The 20,090-nt window shown below is 39.9% G+C and overlaps 1 protein-coding gene across 2 annotated transcripts in view; it reads right to left on the reverse strand.

Moving 5' to 3' along the window:
* ITGA2 (integrin subunit alpha 2) overlaps positions 1–20,090 on the reverse strand; it is a 70,426-nt gene that overhangs the window by 42,324 nt on the left and 8,012 nt on the right. Inside the window, exons 2-3 of one of the 2 annotated variants that reach the window (XM_030003544.2) lie at positions 8,293–8,416; positions 188–297 (exon numbers count right to left, since the gene is read on the reverse strand). In XM_030003544.2, coding sequence (XP_029859404.1) covers positions 188–297; positions 8,293–8,416 — 234 coding nt within the window. Of the gene's footprint in view, positions 1–187; positions 298–8,292; positions 8,508–20,090 lie in introns of those variants that run through there. The other variant, XM_041120626.1, reaches the window with a different exon arrangement.

Consider the following 20,090-nt stretch of genomic DNA (forward strand, 5'->3'; position numbering starts at 1 on the left):
ACCCCAATTGCTCCAGCAGCTGACACTGAGACCCCTGTGGCTCCGGCAGCTGGCACCACACGCTGGGGCGCCCACACACCCGGCCCGACTCCAGCGGCAGGTACCAATTTTCACAAATAGACTGGCCTGGTACAAAAACAGGAAAAAACTGAACAATTGTAGCAAGACATTATTCGTTATAACTTACCTTGTAAATTCAGTTTTTTACAGGTGGTTTTGGACGTACCAACAGGACATGCGTAGATATCTCCAGTTCTGTTAGAGGGATAGCCACTCCAGGGTGAACCAACCAACAACCTGAAGTAAAAGAACTTCATTAGGATTTTAATGACCCTGGAAAAGTCCAGCAGCACTGTGGCATAGCATATTGCAGGTAACAGGTAAAGACGCTTTTACCAAGATAGAGCACCTAAGGCACACAGGAGTCTTCTCCAGAGCTGTTCAGAAGCTTTATTTGCATGTTAGCACACTGGATTCTCTAGGGGCAACTTCGGTGGAGAAGCCTCTGGGATTAGGCTGCCTCAAATACGTGTACTGCTGTTTCTGTGACGTTATGTCATAATGTCAGAAGAAATACAGCAAAGATATTAATATATACAGATGCATACAATTTAGAAATATATACGCTAGGGATTGAGAGACAAAAAATTTCTTGTCCTGTCAGTTAATGGTTAACTGATTCCTTTTAAGTTATTCTTTTAACTGATAAGAAGCATTTCCTACAGGATCTGCTCAGCAACAGTCAAATGCTTATGTCTGAGCTTGAACACTACCACACCTTGGCAACACTGAGTCAGAAAGAAAATACTCCAGCTGACAACAGTCTGCTGCATGAAGTATTTAATCCCCAACAAGAAAGTTAAGACTTAAAATAATTTGTGCCTTCAGTATAAAGTGATTCACTGACTCATTCCTTCATCTGCCATAATGTTTCCCCTCCGATATTTGCTCCTCAAGACCCCTTTAATTTTTATCTGAAAGCCTTCACAAAACCAGTTAATTCAACCCCTGGGAATACTGCTTAAGAACACCTATATTTCAGTGCAACTGTCTGAGAGAGTGAAACCACCAGACAGTATAGGGCCGTGTAGGGCTGGAAGAGAAGGACAATTCTTTATACAGTTTAACATGCAGTGAAAAAAGGGTAAGGCAAAACATGACCATAGGAAGATGATCTCAAGGGATATGCAAAAATGAAACAGATTATTAGAAAGCAGGGATTGTGGATATTTGCTCCAGCAGCAATATGACTTTCCTTTCACACAGAACAGTCTATGGTAGTAATTAATGCATTTATGGGACAGTAAAAGGACAAGCAATGGGACCCCAGTACAGCATAAGGAGTTTCATAAGAAACCATCTTTTTTAGCTGGTCAATAGGTTGCTAAAAGCAAAATTGTCATCCTCTGAAATTTTATAGGTAGCTAATGCAAACACCTTGCACTATAAAAAGAACACATTTTATGAAATTATTATGTTTCAAAGCAATTGCTATGTATCATATCAACTTTCCAGGGATCATCTGATTTTACTACTGCAATTTTATAACTAGTTTGAATAATATGGCTTTGATAAAAATACATAGTTTTAGATGCACAAGCAAGAGCTTGAGTCCTTTTTAGCTTTCTCAAAGAAAATATTGCTAACTGCATTTTTTTAGTTTATTTCATCTCAATTAAACACAAACTTAAGAGCACAAATAATGTTACTCTGTTTCACCAGTTCAGTTTGGGGTAACTTCAGATGCTATTTCTGTGTGTAGGAATATTTTAAAAATACCTACCTCCTTCTCAATTACCCTGTTGAAAAACAGTGATTACGCAGACAGCAGGAACAGGATTTTGTGTACTTTCAGCATCTCTAAACCTGCAATTCAGGTTCATATAAATACCTCTCTATATAAAAACAGTGTACGTTACACTGGCTGTGAGGGAGGCCTCTGATCCTCTTGTTATTTTCTGAGGAATATAGCTTTTTCTGTACAGTCAAAACGAGAACCATAGCTCAGGACCAAATAACCAAACATCAGGAGAAACTACTCCATTGGTCATGTGCCGAATGATGATAAAACCTGCAAATGCTTGTAGTGACACAGAGGGTTGGAGCCAGTCAATAGTGATCAACAGGAGGAAGACATGGTGTTACAGTCTCCCCCCTTGTTAGATACTACAGTTATTTACAGTTATAAAATGCTAACTGGGAGAGAGAAAGGGCTAACAGTTTTCATGGAAACAGAAAACAGTTTTAAAAAGGATGGCAGCACTGCATGTGCAATATCTGAAACTGGAACAGCTTTTCAGCATTAACTGTCAAGCTAAATATTGCACTGTGTACATTAATAAATATTTGTATGTTTTTTCTAAGTTTCCCAGAAGGCAAATGTATTTCAGAGTCCCTGCAGGAAGACAGCTACTGTTCAAAGAATGACCTTAATGGATCTTGGAAATACCCCTGCACCACTCTGTCGGGTCATGAAACTTGCTGTAAATCTCTCCACCACACTGGCATCGCTCTGCAGCCATGGGTTATCCTGAAGCCCAAAGCAAATAGTTTCACTCATGAACAGAGTGAGAGCAAGAGGAGGAGGAGGAGAAGCATGCTTGAGCGCTAGCTGTCCCCAAATTGAAGCCTAATTCCAAGCCTATCTCCAACCCTCACCCTTGCTATTGGCATAAACTAAAGCCAAACACCATCCACAGAGTTTAGACAATGCAATTCTCTCCCTACAGGCACCCTATAGGCACATGCCTATTTGTGCTCACTCCATGGGCTTTATGCTGCTCGACAGTCACGTGGGCTCTGAAACTCCTGTTTTCCCCAACCTCAACATTAATTCCAACCCAAACATCTACTTATACCAAGGAATCATCACTCTTTATACCCAATTCACTTCTAGAACTTAAGATTCACAACTGTATTTTACTTTTGCTAGCCCTAAAACTAACCTTGTAGCTGTTGCATGGTACAAACAGAAAAATGTAAGCCAAAGACAAACTCTTCTAATTTTAAACCCAGACCTAAATCTATGCCAACTGTGCCCAAAGCAAACTTAGTTTTGTCCTTCATTTAGCTTGCACTCCTCATGCTTTACTGGAAGTTATTATACTACCTTCCCCCCTGCTGTATTAGCCTTCCTTGTAGATTTGCAGGGTCCACAAATCTCAATGACGTAACTATGCTGTAGGCCAAAAAATGCCACTCCATACACAGAATTTAACACTTAGAACTGACTATTACCAACACGGTGATTTTCACAAATGAACAGAGCTATTAAACCCCTTCACTTATTTGACTTAACTAGTCTAACCTGCTATCAATACACTCCTGAAAAAAAGTTATTGACCCATTTCTGCCAAGCCTAGCCCTCTACCTTTAATTGCCAACCTTAAAGGTCCTAGGAAATAAGTTAGTTATTCTTTCTCTTGTACCCTGAGCCTTACTTAAGCTTAATACTAGCCTTAATCTATATTAGAAATCAGCAGGTCCTACTTGCCTTTGAAAATTAACATAAACCATTACAGTAGAGAGTTACACAATACTACTCTGGGAAAATGCATGTGTATCTTTCTGAAGCATCAGAAGTGAAGAAACCAAGAGAGTATCTGGCTAGCATCCTGCTAACCACAAAATTATTTTCTACTGTGATTAAACAGGATGCACATGAACCAGAGTGAAACAGAAGGTATCAGGAAAAAATGCAAGAATGAGTACTATCATATATAGTTTATTAATTAAGGGTCTTTTTCAGCCATGAGTTTAATATTTATTTTTACAAAACTTCCTTATGTGTCATTGTAGACTGTCTTTACACAATACTATACCGATTAGCATGTAATATTGCCACTGATTTTATTATTCAGCTCCTTAATCAGTCTCCAACACTGTATACAAAGCAACAGAACTACATGAAGTCAAACAAAGTTCAGTGGCAATGCCATACCACACAGGCTGCAGGAGTGGCAGATCAAAGTGCAACAGGAATTATTTCTGGGAAATTACACCATGACAAAGCTAGTAACTGGCAAAGTGTGATGTAGCAGAAAACAAAATCAGAATTCATGGCAAAAGGTTGAATTCCCAGCTGTTGCCAGAGCACATTTTATATTTTCTGGTTTCTTTTTTTTTTTTCTTCTTTTCATGCATTTGCTCTTTAGTGTGTTTTTTTTAAACACAAAGATGGCTAATAGGAAATAGGAAAATAAAAGTAGAAAGGACCTCTTAAATCATGTGGCCCTTTTCCCTAAAATTACAGGAAGTGATGAATAGATATGAAGACCAGAAAACACTTCACTCTCATAGATGCTTCTCTGCACACCCTATAACACTTGTCACTACCTAAAACTTTCAATCCTTTGAACAAAAGACTCAAAACTCCAAAAACCACAGTGAGCAATGGCAAGAGAGTTTGACTGACAAACTTAAAAGGTCTAGAAGACAGAAGCCAGAGCTGCTTCTCCAAGCAGGAAAAAGGCAAAATGCAGGGCATGCAGTCGGGGGAAGCAAAAGCTGGGCAAAGAAATCAATGTTAGCAGTGGTGCTGGCACCAAAAAAAAGGAACTGTAACAACGGCAGCATTTTGTTAAAAAAAAAAAAAAAAAAAAAAAAAAAAAAAAAAAAAAAAGTTGGTAGAAATTACCCTCATCATTAAAATCAGAAGGCTTTGAAAATGTATTGATTTCAACAAAAGTTGCTACAGAAATATGTCTTTTCGGAAAAATATCTTATTGATCTGAAGAGGCAACACACCACCTCAGGAGAAAGGCTGCTGGGCTTTGATGACTAGTGAGCAGTATGCAATGATTTTTAAAACTATTTAGTAGTGCAATGATTATATGATGCATCAGTAAGGGCAGTGCATATTAAAGTGTCATTATTGACATGATATGGAATGAAACAAAGTATTTTAAAGAAGAAAAAAATCCCATAATATAAATGCCAAAACAAAATTCAAAAATTCCAAATCCTAAGCACACAGACACGACTGAGCAGGGTGTCTACAACTGGATACCAAACAGTACCTCATAAGCAGACTGTATCCACAGGCTGAAGACACATATGGGTAGGAAAAAGCATTTTAACAGCTATACACAGCTATTCAATCTTCCTCACCAGAGACAGACATAAACCCAAATCTCATCATGAAGTAAGTACTATTATCTTTGCAGAATGTACTATCAGCTGCTGTTCAGGGCATGCACATTCAAGACAAACTTGATGCGGTACAATCCGTCTTTCTAAAAGATTATATTTATAAAATAACAGAGAATTTGGTCTCACTTTAAGGTTCAAACACAGACGATCTCATGACAGGGAGAACCAGAGCATAAACTGAATGATGTTTCTGTTGTGGCTAATTACTTGTGTGGTGGACTGCCTAAACTTTCCTAATTGATGAGTTTCTTTCGTGTTCACAATTTCCCTTGAGTTCATTAAAGAGCTCCTGTTTTGAAATTCCCACCAGACACCATGAAAAGCTTGAGCTGTGCTTGACTTGCAAGTTTGTCCTTATTCACGAGCATCACATGCCATCAATGTCCAGCAGACTAGTGTCCAATTATCCTGGATCATCTGACTCTACACAAAAAGGGCTCCCTTGCTGGTTTGTGTCACAGCTTCCCAACACGTCCCAGCCCCCTCTATAGCCCTGTGCTCCTGGTTGGACTGCCTTCCCTCTTCTCTCTGAACTCATCTCCAAGCAAAAGTGATAACATACTGCTGCATGCAGTCCCAATTCTGCAAAAAATCTCCTCTTTTTATCATTTGCTATAGCCCTTATTACCTCAGGAGATGTATCTCACAGAAATACAGCTGAATAATATAACTAGCATCTGCTGTTTTTTCTGTATCTCTCCTTTCTGCTCTTTGAGAGTGTACAGGAGGATTTTTAAAGCTGTATTTAATATAGCACCATGTGATTTCATTAACAGAAGCAAAGTCTAGGTAGTGATGAAATTTCAGATTGATCTCAGATTCTGGATAACCTCTCCCTTGGAGAGACATGCCACCCCAGCAGCATTTGATGTGGTGAGCAGCCCCATTGTGCCTGAACAGAGTTTTCAAGTGCATCACATTCTTGCTGCACAACGATGGTCTCTTCATAAAAGCATATGGTGATAAATGCTCGCCTCTGACAGAAAGCAGCATCCTGATCTTATGCAAAGCTCAGACTGTTCATCTCACTCCTAGTTCAGCCATAGCGACAAGCGCTTTGAACATGGACTGCAGCCTGTGCGTTGCTTATAGGAGAAACCAGCCCTACTGAACAGCTTGAGTATTGGGTTTTTTTTTAAATATTGCACACAAGAAAAAGCTCTATTGTCCCAAGAAAAATAAAATAGCCTAGAAATGAAGAGAACAAGAGAGTAAACCATGGCTTTTTTTTTTAATCCTGTCTAATGATTTCTTGAGGGAGACTGAAAAGAGCTTTTCTTCACTGAAGAGTCTCTAACAGGTCATGGTTACTAGAACAAGAGCTGATAAAATTCCCCTGACTTTTGGAGCTATGGTCAGACACTCTGTGAATGAACAAATGATGATGTGCCTATCTACATAAAAGTTTCCCAGACTCATATTATTCATATAGTTGGGAGAAGATAGGAAATGTTAGTCCAAAGTTACTTTCTCTCCCAAACGCCACCACACATTATCCAAGAAAGTGGTAGTGGGGGAGTTTTTATATCAGAATTAAAAATAAAACAGGGAAATATAAAACATAAATAGCTTGGGTGAGTCTGGAACCTAGCATTCCTGTTGCAAGCTTGTAGAAAAACTTACAAGAAGGATAAAACACAGGACATAATTTCTCCATGTATGAGCCAAAGCATTCAATTCACTTCAGGCAGACATTCTTGTTATCCTTCAATGACTTCACACAGAAGTTTTAAAAAAAGAGAGCTCTGATCTATGGGTGACTAAACACATAATTAAAGCAGGCAGAAACGCAGTGAGAAGACACCACAACATCAGGCGAGGAGTGGGTGTAAGTTGGGAGCCTACCCAACAGAGGGAGAGGAAATGCTGAGCACTTAGTTCAGAGCATACAGCTCTGCTCTCCTCTTGCTTTGCCTCCCGGTCACTGGTGGTCAACACAGTAACACTGGAGATGCAGTGAGATCTAGGTAGTCTTACACCTTTGCACATGCAACCAATTGCAACTGCACTGTATCTCTGTGCAGGGCTACGCATAAATGCTTCAGCTACCTCAGTATTTTTGTATGGGCTTTTCCAAACTTTAACTGTAAAACACATTGTCATGTGCATTTCCATGGCTTTCAGATTTTGACATCTTACTTTCTTTTTACTGAAAAAAGTTCAGTTACTTACTATCTGTCCATCATCACTTAAACATGCCAGTTTGTGGCTATTTTAGTTCTGACACTGTTTCAATCCATGGAGAATGACACATCTAAAATGTCTCGGCTTATGGTAATACATACAACCTGTGTGACTTTCCGCTATAGACTTAAAGCCATATATACACAAATAATCACTTAAAGTAGTTGAGTGCCACTGAATTATTTATAGACATATAGTCCTTGCCATGAAAGACACCTTAAGCTTTGTGGCTGCTGAGGCTGCAGAAGAGGAAACAATGAGTTTTCCACTTACTCTGGTTCTTTCTGAAACCAACATTACTAGAAAAAATATTTCACTAATTACTCATCAAGCCCAATGTTGTGGCAACAGTGGATTTCACATCAAATTTTATGGCTGAAGAGATGCAGCACACACAAGGCCTTTGCTAGGATTGTGTTACTAGATACATACAAATACGCTGTCCCTTGAGAAGTGAACACAACACTGTATCAGACACAAAATTATATAAGTTTAAGTTCACTTCATTTTAATATTAATAATTAGAACTTCCCAGCCCTAAACATTTGTTTTAACCTCAACAATGTTAAAATGGAAAAATATCCCACATATATGTAATGTGTAACAAAGATGCTATTGGTACAGGAAGGAATGAAACGAGAGTTAAAATTCTACAGAAATTGTTGAGTCTGAGGAAACTGGTGTATTGGAGATGAAAGTAAAAGATTAAGAGAAAGACCTCAGGTTGCATTGTGTAAAGGAAAAAAGCCTGAAGCTTCACACGCATACATCTTTAGAGTATTTCAACCTTTGTTTTAATAATGCAAGTATTTATTCATAAAAAGATAACTCTAATATAAAAAGGAATTAAGTGGAATGCATTTAAATAAAATGTGGAATTATAAAAGAAAACTGAGTTGCAACATTTTTTCCTTAAGCTTTTAACTAGACATATAACAAGCTGTTCAAACTGCTTACCATTTGCCTTGTTCATTTATAAACTGTTGAACTGCATAGCCAAACTGCTCTCTTGATGGACCAGAAAATATTTTTGCTTCTAGGAGCCCAACATTGTAGGCTTCACAGCAGTTATGAAGAATGCCTGTTAACAGAAAGATTATGATTATCACAGAAGCAATTAAAGAAGAATTTTGATCCCAGTGAAAAAGGCTCTTCATCTGTGCCAGCTCCCACAACAGAAGAAAATAAAATGTACCCTTTGACATGTGCAAGAAAAAAACAGCCTTTTCCCTACAGTACCCATCTGCCCATGCGTAATGCCTGTCTAGCACTCTTTACACATTACAATATTGTGAGCAGGGATCAATGACTCATTCACAGTTTGCCTTAACAAAAGTTGCAGCATTACTAATGGGAATGTTTTAGCTGAAGGGAGGCAAGAAGTATGATTCAGAGGTCTGTTATCCTCCTTTACCTTAAGGGCAAACACATCAACGGCCTATTGAGGTACATTAGAATCATAGGATCATAGAATCATTTAGATTGGAAAAGACCTTTAGAATCACCAAGTCCAGCCGTTAACCTAGCACTGCCAAGCCCACCACTAAACCATGTCCCTAAGTGCCACCTCTACAGGTCTTTTAAATACCTCCAGAGATGGTGACTCCACCACTTCCCTGGGCAGCCTGTTCCAATGCTTGACAACCCTTTCAGTGAAGAAATTGTCCCAATATCTAATCTAAGCCTCCCCTGGCGCAACTTGAGGCCATTTCCTCTCATCCTATCACTTGTTACTTGGGGGAAGAGATGGACACCCACCTCGCTACAACCTCCTTTCTCAGGTAGTTGGAGAGAGTGATGAGGTCTCCCCTCAGCCTCCTTTTCTGCAGGCTAAATCACCCCAGTTCCTTCAGCCACTCCTCATAAGACTGGTTCTCTAGACCCTTCACCAGCTTTGTTGCCCTTCTCTGGACACGCTCCAGCACCTCAATGTCTTTTTTTGTAGTGCAGGGCCCAAAACTGAACACAGCACTTGAGGTGCGGCCTCACCAGTGCCGAGTACAGGGGGACAATCACCTCCCTGCTCCTGCTGGCCACACTATTTCTGATACAGGCCAGGATGCCATTGGCCTTCTTGGCCACCTGGGCACACTGTTGGCTCATATTCAGCCGGCTGTCGACCAGCACCCCCAGGTCTTTCTCTGCTGGGCAGCTTTCCAGCCACTCTTCCCCAAGCCTGTAGCGCTGCATGCGGTTGTTGTGACCCAAGGGCAGGACCTGGCACTTGGCCTTGTTGAACCTCATACGATTGGCCTTGGCCCATCGATCCAGCCTGTCCAGATCCCTCTGTAGAGCCTCCCTACCCTCAAGCAGATCAACACTCCCGCCCAAGTTGGTGTCATCTGTAAACTTACTGAGCAAGCACTCGATCCCCTCATCCAGATCATTGATAAAGATATTAAACAGAACTGGCCCCAATACCGAGCCCTGGGGAACACCACTTGTGACCAGCCACCAACTGGATTTAACTCCATTCACCACAACCCTTTGGACCCAGCCATCCAGCCAGTTTTCATTAAAATGCAAATGTGCTGACTGTAACTGCTAATGCTGTTTGTATTCTAGTGCCTACCTCCAACCTAATGTTTCAAGCACTTGAACAAATATCAGATTATCTACTGCATCAGAAAAGCTACATTTTTGAGCCATTTCATTATCATGCCAGAAGCCTTTGTTTTCAGTCCAAACAGTCTGAACAGTTGTCCAAACAGGAAAACTTAGAAATACAAACATGCAAGATAGAACTGCATTAATAAATCAAGACACTTAACACTGAAACGCCACTTTGCTGTGGTTATGGCATTAATTGCTTTTCCTTGGGCACTTGCGTGCCTAGGAATAAGGGTATGCCACTCCATGCCATTCTGGGGGGAACTGGGAGTGTGGGCCAGGGACAAGGTCCTAAGTGTCACAAGTTTGCAGGGCATGGGGGCCCATCCCTTATTCATAAGGGACCTTATTTTTTCAGATCAAGAGCTGTAGGTGGACATCTACAAGAATGTCCACTACAGAAGCTGCAGAAAAAGGGCCAGAGTCCCCTAACAGCCAGGAGTAGGTAACTCTTCCCCCAGCTTGGAGGTGGAAGGACTGAGACAACGGTAGGATGCCAGGAACAAGCTACAGCACAGCTAAGGAACACCTTAGAGCTCCTGACAACCCTCCAAAAATGGCAGCGATGGAAGAAATCATGACCTGTGGCTGCACTGTGCAGTTACTGCCCAAGGTTCCCAGGTGAGGCAGGTTCATGGAGTTGCTCATGGGTTAAACATCACCTCTTACGTTTCCCCTGCCTTCCTGTGTGCCCAGACAGAATGAGTTTTATCTGCTTTACACACAAAAAGTTCCTCACCATAGTTATTTAGTATGAGTCATTGTGTAGTAAAGTGGCAGCCTTTATGATAATCCCTTATAACAGGGACCCTTTAAGGAGAGATGTGCCGATCTTTGGCATCTTAAAAATATAAGCTTAAATTCTAAGTGTTTCTCTAGTTTTGATGGGCACAAAGCTCATTGTCAATATCACTCTCTTCCAGGTCCCAAACCCAGCTTTGGAAGAGAGGTTAACAGGGATTTTATCAGCATAAAACAGCCCATCACAGTAGCATAGCTGTAACAGTAATAACAATAATAACACCATAGTAAGAACATTAAACCACAGGTTTGCAGGCACAGTACACAACATGTACAAAGTTTCAGTGAATTTTATACCTTCGCCCACAGAATAGAAAACACAAACATTTCTAGCAGAAGACTAAATAGAACTCACACAAGTTACTACTTTTTTACCACAAATTCAAAACAGGAAATCATATATTAGTTATTTCAAACAACCACTATCTACAGCTGGCCTCTGGAAAGCAAGAAATCACCCTTTGCTAAAAGTATAGTTCCTTGAGAAACATCCTTAGAGATAAATATATTTCCTGAGTCATGTTATTTAAGACTGGAGAAGAGAATGTGTACAGACATATCACTGTGTTTTGCAATATTTTTGACACTAAACACAACCACATATGTTCATAGTTCATGTCTGGGTTTTGGGGAAAGGGAAAAAGAGGAGCTGAGATAGATATAAACTATTGCCAGTAATTCTTTTGTGATATAATAAACTTGCATTTTATCAAAGTATTTTGCTCATGTCACATCCTAGGTTTACTTTTGGGTCTGTTGTTCTCAAATTATATTACACTTGGTCAGAAATCAAGCACAATTTAGCAGTGCCCCATTCTCAGAGGCCACAGAAGACTATACTGCAATGCCATCCTGCATGTAAATACAGAACAAGAATAACTCTCCAAGTTAGATGGTGCACATTGAAATAAACCCTGGCTTTTGAATGAAGAGCCAAAAGTATTCTAGAATGATAAACATTTCCAGTCTGACTCCAAATCCAATGACATCTAGAGAAAAACTCTTTGCTAAATGCCTTCTGTCTAAATGCGCTGGTCAACTTTGGTGCGAACGCATGGAAGATCTTCTGAATTGTGTCCAAGGTGAGAGTTTTATTAAATGCTACAGCCAAGGCAAAAATTTCCAGAACTGAATAAAACTAGACAGACCACATGTCACAGCCAACAGCCTGAAAGGAAGTCCCCGTGCTGGTTTGAATTCCCCTAGGGCACTGTGACAAGTCAGATGGGGGTCAACACAACACACACTGGCTTATGTGTTGCCTGTTCACCCCCTCCCCGCCCTCCCACTGCTGCTGCAGCATCCCTCCCTGGACTTTCCAGCGCTGCTGTTGTGGTCCTGCCTTCTCCAAGATGGTGGCTGATTCCAAGAAGTAAAGACACCGCCTGGCCCAGCTTGGGGATACTTCAGCTCCTTGTGGCTCCTCTGCGCCTCATCATGGTTTATGGGAGCAATGCTCTTTTTTCCTCCTCAGCCTCCCATCCCATCTCCTCACTGAACCATTTTATCCATCCTTCCCATTTACCACTGAGGCTTGATTGTACTCTTTTTAATCATTTGCACTACTGCAGCATCAGAGCACTGCTCTTTGAGGGCAAGAATTTCTACGTGGAATAATAGGAAAAGTGTCTGCCAGAGGACAGGTCTCTTCTCAAAACTGCCTCCATCATCCTCACTTTCTGGCCACGCAGCCAGCCAAGGATGGTGAAAAGAAAAGAGCAAAAAAGAAAACCCTGCCTCTGAAGATATGCTGTCATCTACAATATTCTTATGGATCATCTTTGCCTCTCACTCATGAGTGCTATGCAAAATCAAAGTAGAAAAGCTGGCAAATACACTCTCACTCACCATGAACATTATCAAGTGAACCACAGTTTCAGCATGATTTCAATCACAGACATTTTAAATTCCACATTTTTATAATCATTAGCAGGCTTCTGATTTTTAGATCTACTCCACACAAATCTTACTTGATTTGGGCGTAGCAAGTATATACTTGCAATAATATATTAGGCATTTTCCTGCCATTTTCCTCCATCTTATATAGTACTTACACTAGAAGGACATCTTTTATCCATTTTGTACATCTATCTAAATTCAGTATTCAGAACAAGAAATTCAAGCATTTGTAGCCAAAAAAAGACAAAATGCTAAGTTTGCTTCAAACCTATTTTAAGCCTGTGCCAGAATAAGAGGGTCTCTTTATGCATTAAAAGGGTGCCAATCATTGGAGCATCTAGGTTCAAAGTACTGTATATTCCAGGCTGGAAAGACTCAGTATCTGTTGCTGCCTTCAGGCAATGAACTTTGATAATTTAAGAATCTTGAAATAAAGAAAACTAGTTCACTATCTGGATTTTAATAGCTTTTGGTGACAGACTTCTACTTTGTGACCTAACAATCATGATGAGAGATTAGTCGGGCAAGTAAAAATCCACTTCCTAACTTCTGTCTGTAAATGGCACTTTATTTACAGTCAAATAAACAGACTGCATGGAACAAATGAAGCCAGATACAAGCCTAAAACTTCTGAAGGCCCCTCTGAAGACTTCAAAAGCAGCAGTTCCTCTTGACTGACTGGGTAGGGGGGCTTGGGCACTTTGGTTGAAAGAGGACAGCTTCCCTAAGCAGAGTAGCTCCCAACATAAAGCTTCAGACAAGAACAGTTAGAAAAAAATCCTTAATGGGATAAAAGGAACTGTAAGCTTTCCAATAAACTCAAGTATTTCTTTGCATGGTATTTTTTTTCCTGGGAATTCCCATATTTCAGCAACTGCATTATTGCAGTGTATACCACAGGAGCTGCAGTGTAGGAGTACAGCTGCTTTTATACTTCTGCACCACCATTTTCTGCTCCTAGTAGGTCGAAATATAATACATGTTCTGACTGTGCACCTCTAAGCCTGAACGTGTGAGAATTCTTCCATAACTATAAATGACATGTCTAATGATGGCTATAATGCCTTCTATTTGCTGCCGTTGAAGTACAAGCTGAAGCAAGTTTATTGAAGTAATACCTCATATTAAGTACACGCAGTTAATAATTGTTTTGATTTTGTAAGCAAAGCTCACAGCTTAAAGTGAGCAAGCAGAAAAAGTCTGTTGGGTAATCAATCATTCAATGTCATGATTATAATAGTTCTCCGATTGTAACCCCTTATTCAGATTAATCAGTATAACAAAAAAATTGTTTAATTGGATGAGAAAAAAATTAAATCAGATTTTGTGTATTTGATTACTTGGTTTGTGAAATCAGTTTATAAAAGTTTAATAAATATAATAAAAATATTATTAGTCTGCATTTTGTGTTATGTGTCATAATAAATGTGTCATTTTGTTTTCAGTCTAAATAGTAAAACTGAATTTTCAATCACTTTATACTACATTGCAAAGGTGATGCTCCAATTTAAGATGGCAGCATGACAGAATCCCATAATCATACAGATTCAGTTATGCCAAGTGTCAGCTCTCATTAAAACATCCAGTCAAACTGAGGCATTCACTGCTGCTGTCATTTATATACAGCTTGCATCAAACAGGTCTAGCAATCACAGTATAAAGAAAAAAGACGACATGATGGAATTCGACCACTGAGTCTATAAGGATTCACCTCACGCTAAGCATTAGTTTTAAATTTATATGGTATTAACCTTGCCAGTAGAAAACTTTACAATGAAGGAAACTTCATCACCTTTTTTCCTTAACAGTATGGTGTTCGCTTCTTGAAACAACTATCAGCTATAAAACAGAAAAAGTTCATTACATAATTCAACTAAGTGACCATTTGTCTTCGTGAGTGAGCATTCATGCCAGTAATGATGCCAGGAGAGGGAACAGAAAGAGCCGCTGTTGGCAGCTCCCCTCTGCTTGGTAGCACAGCCACAGCTACAACTGCTGCCCCTTCTGCCACCTCCAACAGGGCAGCAGACCCTGACAAACCCAAACCCAAAGTCATCAGCATGCTGGGGGATCTGGGGATGGAAAGGGTAAGCATATAGTCACTAAAGAGCAAGGCCATGACCTGGCATTATGGTAAAACCAAGATAGTATTACATGCATTCTTGCATGGGTTTTTTAGTCCATTAACTGTTTTGGAAAAAAATATCAAGAAAATCCCACTAGATTATTGTCTGCTTCCTGAAGCAGTTTCATAGATTGGCAGCCAGTAAGATGTGTACAGCCTACGCTGCCTTAATTGCTCAGTCTACCATTTTTTATAGTATCTATTCTTTCCAGAAGAGGGCTTTACTTTGCCCGTTATGTTAATCTGCTCCAAGAGAGGCACTACAAATTCCACAATGAAAATTTTCCCTTGGTCTCAAAGATTTCCTCCTCCAAAAAACACACATTGGCAGGGCCCTGAAGCCTGTCAGACCCTGCTGGGGACAGAGAAAAGAAAGGGGTGGAAGGGATGAGAGAACTCATAACTCTTGCTTTCCGCAGGCTTTGTCTCACAGCAGATTGTACACTCTGGTTCAAGCTTTCTCCATGACTGAAGTATTTCTAAGAGCACTCTTTGGTGTGGATTTTCTGGTGTTTCGTATTGTGCAAGGTCACAGTGGATGTCCTTAGTTGTCAGGGAACTTGTAAAAGCACCTTTGTGTCACTCCAATACCCAAATGGTTATTTTTTTCATACGTCTGCAAAAATTTGTTGGAACGGGCTCACAGGTTCCAAAGTTAGTAAGGGGGTACAGGCACCTACAGATACCATTCACAATATAATCACCTACTGTCCTTGAAATATTAGGCAGCAGGTGGAATGAAGGCAGAAAGGGAAAGTAATAAAGTTATGAAAGAGGGCAGTCAAGTAGTATTTGCTTCAAATTAAATATATTTAGTGTTACTTTACTGCTTTTTATTAGAAGGCAACAACATTTTGGTTTAAGAGTAAAGTTACTCCCTTATTATTCAGAACATATGTTATCAGAGCAATAATCCAAATGGAATTAGTCAACTATTCTTACAGAACAAACAACCCATAATTTGAACAGCTTTCATAATACATTGTGCTTTGAATGTTTTCTTGACAAGACTGTGAAGACATGAAGAACAAAACAAGCAGCATGCAGTTACTTTATTCTATTGAATTACAGTGCAGATGCTCTTCTTTGTGGCTTTCAGAAGCCACAGAGCAATTCTCGCTGCAATGAGCTTGTTCAGGGAGCAAATCTGTCACCAAAAAAGGAAACACTTTTTTTTTTTTTTCTTTTGCTAATGTACTAGTCTTCTGCCTGATCCACTTTACTGTATTGGTACATGCATTGTGTGCATGCACATGTAATGACATCAAATCAAGATCCTTTCATGTAAAACAAGTAATTCTATATTGGTTGCACTGTTTGGGGCTTTTCTGTAAATGAACATAAATATAAAATACCTTTTTGATACATCTTTAGTATACTCAGTCAGGGCTATGTGGAATCCAACCCACTTAATGCAGGGAAAATAGAGGACTACTGATAATTCAATCTGGAAAAGTATATTAACCTTTACCTAATATAGTCAATATAAGTCACGAATATTTTCTCATTAGTCTTCTTCTATATATTTACTTCTCTATTTTTTCTAATTTTTTCTTCAATATGCACAACCTCATCCGTATATACTCATAATGGCAAGTAGGTATCTTCAGCTCATGCACTGAAACAGTGGTTTTCTAATCACAGTTAATCTGTTTTTATTTTAAATGGAACAGATTTCTTATTGAGAACAACCTTCTAAATAAAGACAACATGAATCTCTGACAGGAATCAAAAGGGGCAAAGAATGCAATTGGCAAGACACTGGATTTTTTGTACTAAAAGTCAGAATATTTTATAATCCTCACTTCAATTACTTTGTTGATATTTCATTATGTTTACAGAAGCCTTAAAAGGCAAGTCTTCATTCTACTGCTTCACCTGGTTTACTTTCCTTTATCTTGAGACCGACATTTTCTTCACATCAGCTACAATATCTCAAACTGTTTAATAATTAACAGAGATTATAAAGTTTAGTGCAGAAATAAATTATAGGCCACAAAAAACCACCCCAAATCAAAACACCCAGAAGAAAAGAAAAACAAAGCCTCATTGAGTAACAAATCCTCCCTCCCACCCCTTTTCCTCCCTTCTCCCCTCCCTCCCTCCAACAAGTTTTCTTAGCTTAGTTGGCTAACTGCTTCTTCCTGGAAGTAGGTCAGCTTCCAGCCTCAAAGCTTCTGAGTGTGTGAAAACCTGAGTCACTGCCTTTCAGTTACAACTGTTCATGATCCAAGAAGCTGCACTGAAGAGTTACCAATAACCTGCTACAAAAGCAACCCAAACATGATAAGACACACAAATTGTGAATGAGAAGTTGGAGAGATTGGGATAACATGGCTAGGTGCTGTCTAGTTTACTGTTCTGGCACTGCTGCAGAGTAAGAGATCTAATTAAATTTACCCATGACTGCATTACTCTGAAAGAGTTGTCTTTCTCATGGTAAATCCTTATTTGTGGCCCACACATTGCCCTCCTTGGCTCCCAGAGCAGACAAATAAGCTCCTCTTCATCTGGAGTTAAGAAATCTCAACAACCTACTGTACACACAAGGACTGATTCCAAAGTAATGCTTAAGAGCAGTTCTTGCAAGACTGACAACTTCCTACGTGTTTTTAATAAAGACTGCAAGTATTCAAGCCCACTCAAATTTATTATCCTGGCATGTTCTCATCATTAGGTTCAGTGGGAAAAACTTTTTTACAGAAAATTCACATAAATTGCATCTTTTTAATATGACCTACAGTTTTTCTTTTATCTTGGCACAACAAACAGGATTGTTTTAACTTTGCCCTTAGAGTACCACAATTTGTTCTCAACAATAGTACAAAGAGATTAAAAGTACATGAGGCTAACAAACTGTACACACATATATGTTATATATGCAGTTAAGTCACTGGCTTCACAAGTAATGATGATAAAAAAAACCTTCACATGCTTCCCTGTGATAAAACCTGACTTTTCAAGAGGCATTTCACTCCAGCAAATTCTCTTCCCTTGTGTCCACATTATCAGTTGTTTGCCTGTTTTTAAAACCAGCAGTATTTCCAAATATAGTCAGAGAAGCATGAGCCACATTATGACTGTAAGAGAGGAAATGCATGTCATCACACAGAAATCGATGTGACCGCTATCTCTATACCCTATTTGCCACATTTGCTCGCCTCAGCTGCTATGAAAACATGTTTGTACAGACGAAAATGCATGTTTGCACACAGGTATCAAGAAGATGGGAAAGCAACCAAAGGCACCTGTATTTCCCTACCCATACCACACTCTAGGCTATATGAAAATTCCAGTGTATTATACCATATTAGTGTATTGTATCATATTATATCACTGTTAAATGTGACCTGAAAAAGCTAAATAAGAAAAAGGCGAGAGATTTGCCATCATCATTGATCCTTCTCCTGCTCCAGTTCTGCAGCCTGCAGCATGAGGACTGCAGTAGCTTGAGAACAACCTTGCCACCATGCCACTTAGGACACTGTGTTTAGGACCCTGTTCCTCCCTCTCAGTTTCTTAAGAGCTAGCCAGTAGCTCAGCTTTCTGCGCTGTACACAGACAACCCCAGAAACAAGAACAGCCCTCAGCTGTAAAAAGTTTGCTACATCAGCTTCCTGAAGAAAACCTCCAAAGCACCACAGGATATATAATACAATAGTTGGAAGAGCTATAATTATCAGAACTTTTGTTTTCCTAGGGCAAGCTTAACAACTATTTCTCTCCCCGACTGTAATGGGAGCTCATGGCCTGGCATCCTGAATGGTAGGTAGGTGGCCCCAATCACTCATCTGAAATTCCTCCTTAATGCACATTGAAATGATCAATTCTGGCACCAGATAGGACCTAGGCAAAATTTGGGCTCACTAAAATCAGGAAAACAATCCAGGAAGCCCAGACTTCAGTAGCTGCCTAACCCAGAATGAACTTAAAATTATGTGTCACTTGGGTATCATAGCACAAAGTTGCATAAAAATTTATAACATGATTGAGGTGTAGAAGCACATCTGTCTAAGAGCAAGGTAACCTACCCCACTGTAGACCCACTCCGATATCATGGCCAGAGGTGATGAATGCTTCGTGATTAAATAATTTCTGCTCTAAATAATTAAATGATTTAACTAAATAGCGAAATAACTTCTTTTTATGCACTGCCTATTTACCAAATGTGAATTGCATGAGCACTCCAAAAGGGCCAACTCAGGACTCTTCTATCAGCGAAGTGTCCCAAATGTTAGGCCACAGGCAAGATGTGTCTTTGCTTGTCTGCCTGGAAACAAGAATATGCATCCTGGGATGAGCTAAGACCTGGCTTCAACAGCAGAGGTAGAGTGCTTCTCCAACTACTTTACTGCCTGGTAGCAAAGTCGCTTCTGGAAAATTTTGAGAGGCGAGTCTACATCACCGTGAGCCTCAAGGGAGAATTAAGCCCACGTTTTCCAGGTGACTATTACCATCACTTCTCAGGCAGCTAGCTCTTGAAAAAAAGCTGAACTAGACATCTACCTCCCAAAATTCTTCCCCACCCTTGACCTCAGGGGAAGGAGGCACCTCATGCAGGTGCCTGAGAAGGATGGAGTTCAAACACTCCCCTCAACCCACGGCTTAACTGCAGGAGCCTTCCTGCTTTGCAAGCAAATATTTTTTGTGCACTTTAAAAGCGGCTAAATGTCTCTGTTGAGTCCAAGGCACCAAACTCTGCACTCTGGGGCACAGGGACCGGGTTTCAGGTGAAGTGGGGCTGCAGCATGCACTCTCCCAGCCCTCAGCCTGCAGACTAGACTCTGGTATATCCAGATGCCTGTAGTCAGGTGGGTGACAGACTGTATCTCTAGTCAGAGTTCGGAAAGAAGTCATCTTTGTTGTAAAATGCAGCCATTGTACATTTTGGGGTCAGTGAGAAGGGGCCATGTACATTTAAGAAGAGTTTTCTGGAGATAATACTTGCTTCCACAAAAGCAGAACAGTTGCTTTTTGTCTTCAGAGAAGCAAAGTCTATTGTAGCTATCAACTTCTCAGAAAGACAACTCCAGAGACTCTTACAGTATTTTTTTACTGTTCAATATGATGAACTGGCTTTGGGCAGTTTGGAAAAGAAACAAAAACAAAAAAAGAGACAGTGAAACGAAAGGATATTTAGCTAGAGTCCAATAGATAACTATTATTAGCACAGCTGCTAAAGGACTACTATCCAAGCAGTGCTGCTGGATTTTTTCCTCTGTTTATTGTTTTGCCCATCTTAATAAGAGAGTTACTTCATTTTCAGTCATTTCTGCTATTCTAAATTTGACCTATATGTATTTCAGGCATATTTAAATAG

This window comes from Aquila chrysaetos, chromosome Z (assembly GCF_900496995.4).
Source record: "Aquila chrysaetos chrysaetos chromosome Z, bAquChr1.4, whole genome shotgun sequence".
NCBI classification, from domain to species: domain Eukaryota; kingdom Metazoa; phylum Chordata; class Aves; order Accipitriformes; family Accipitridae; genus Aquila; species Aquila chrysaetos.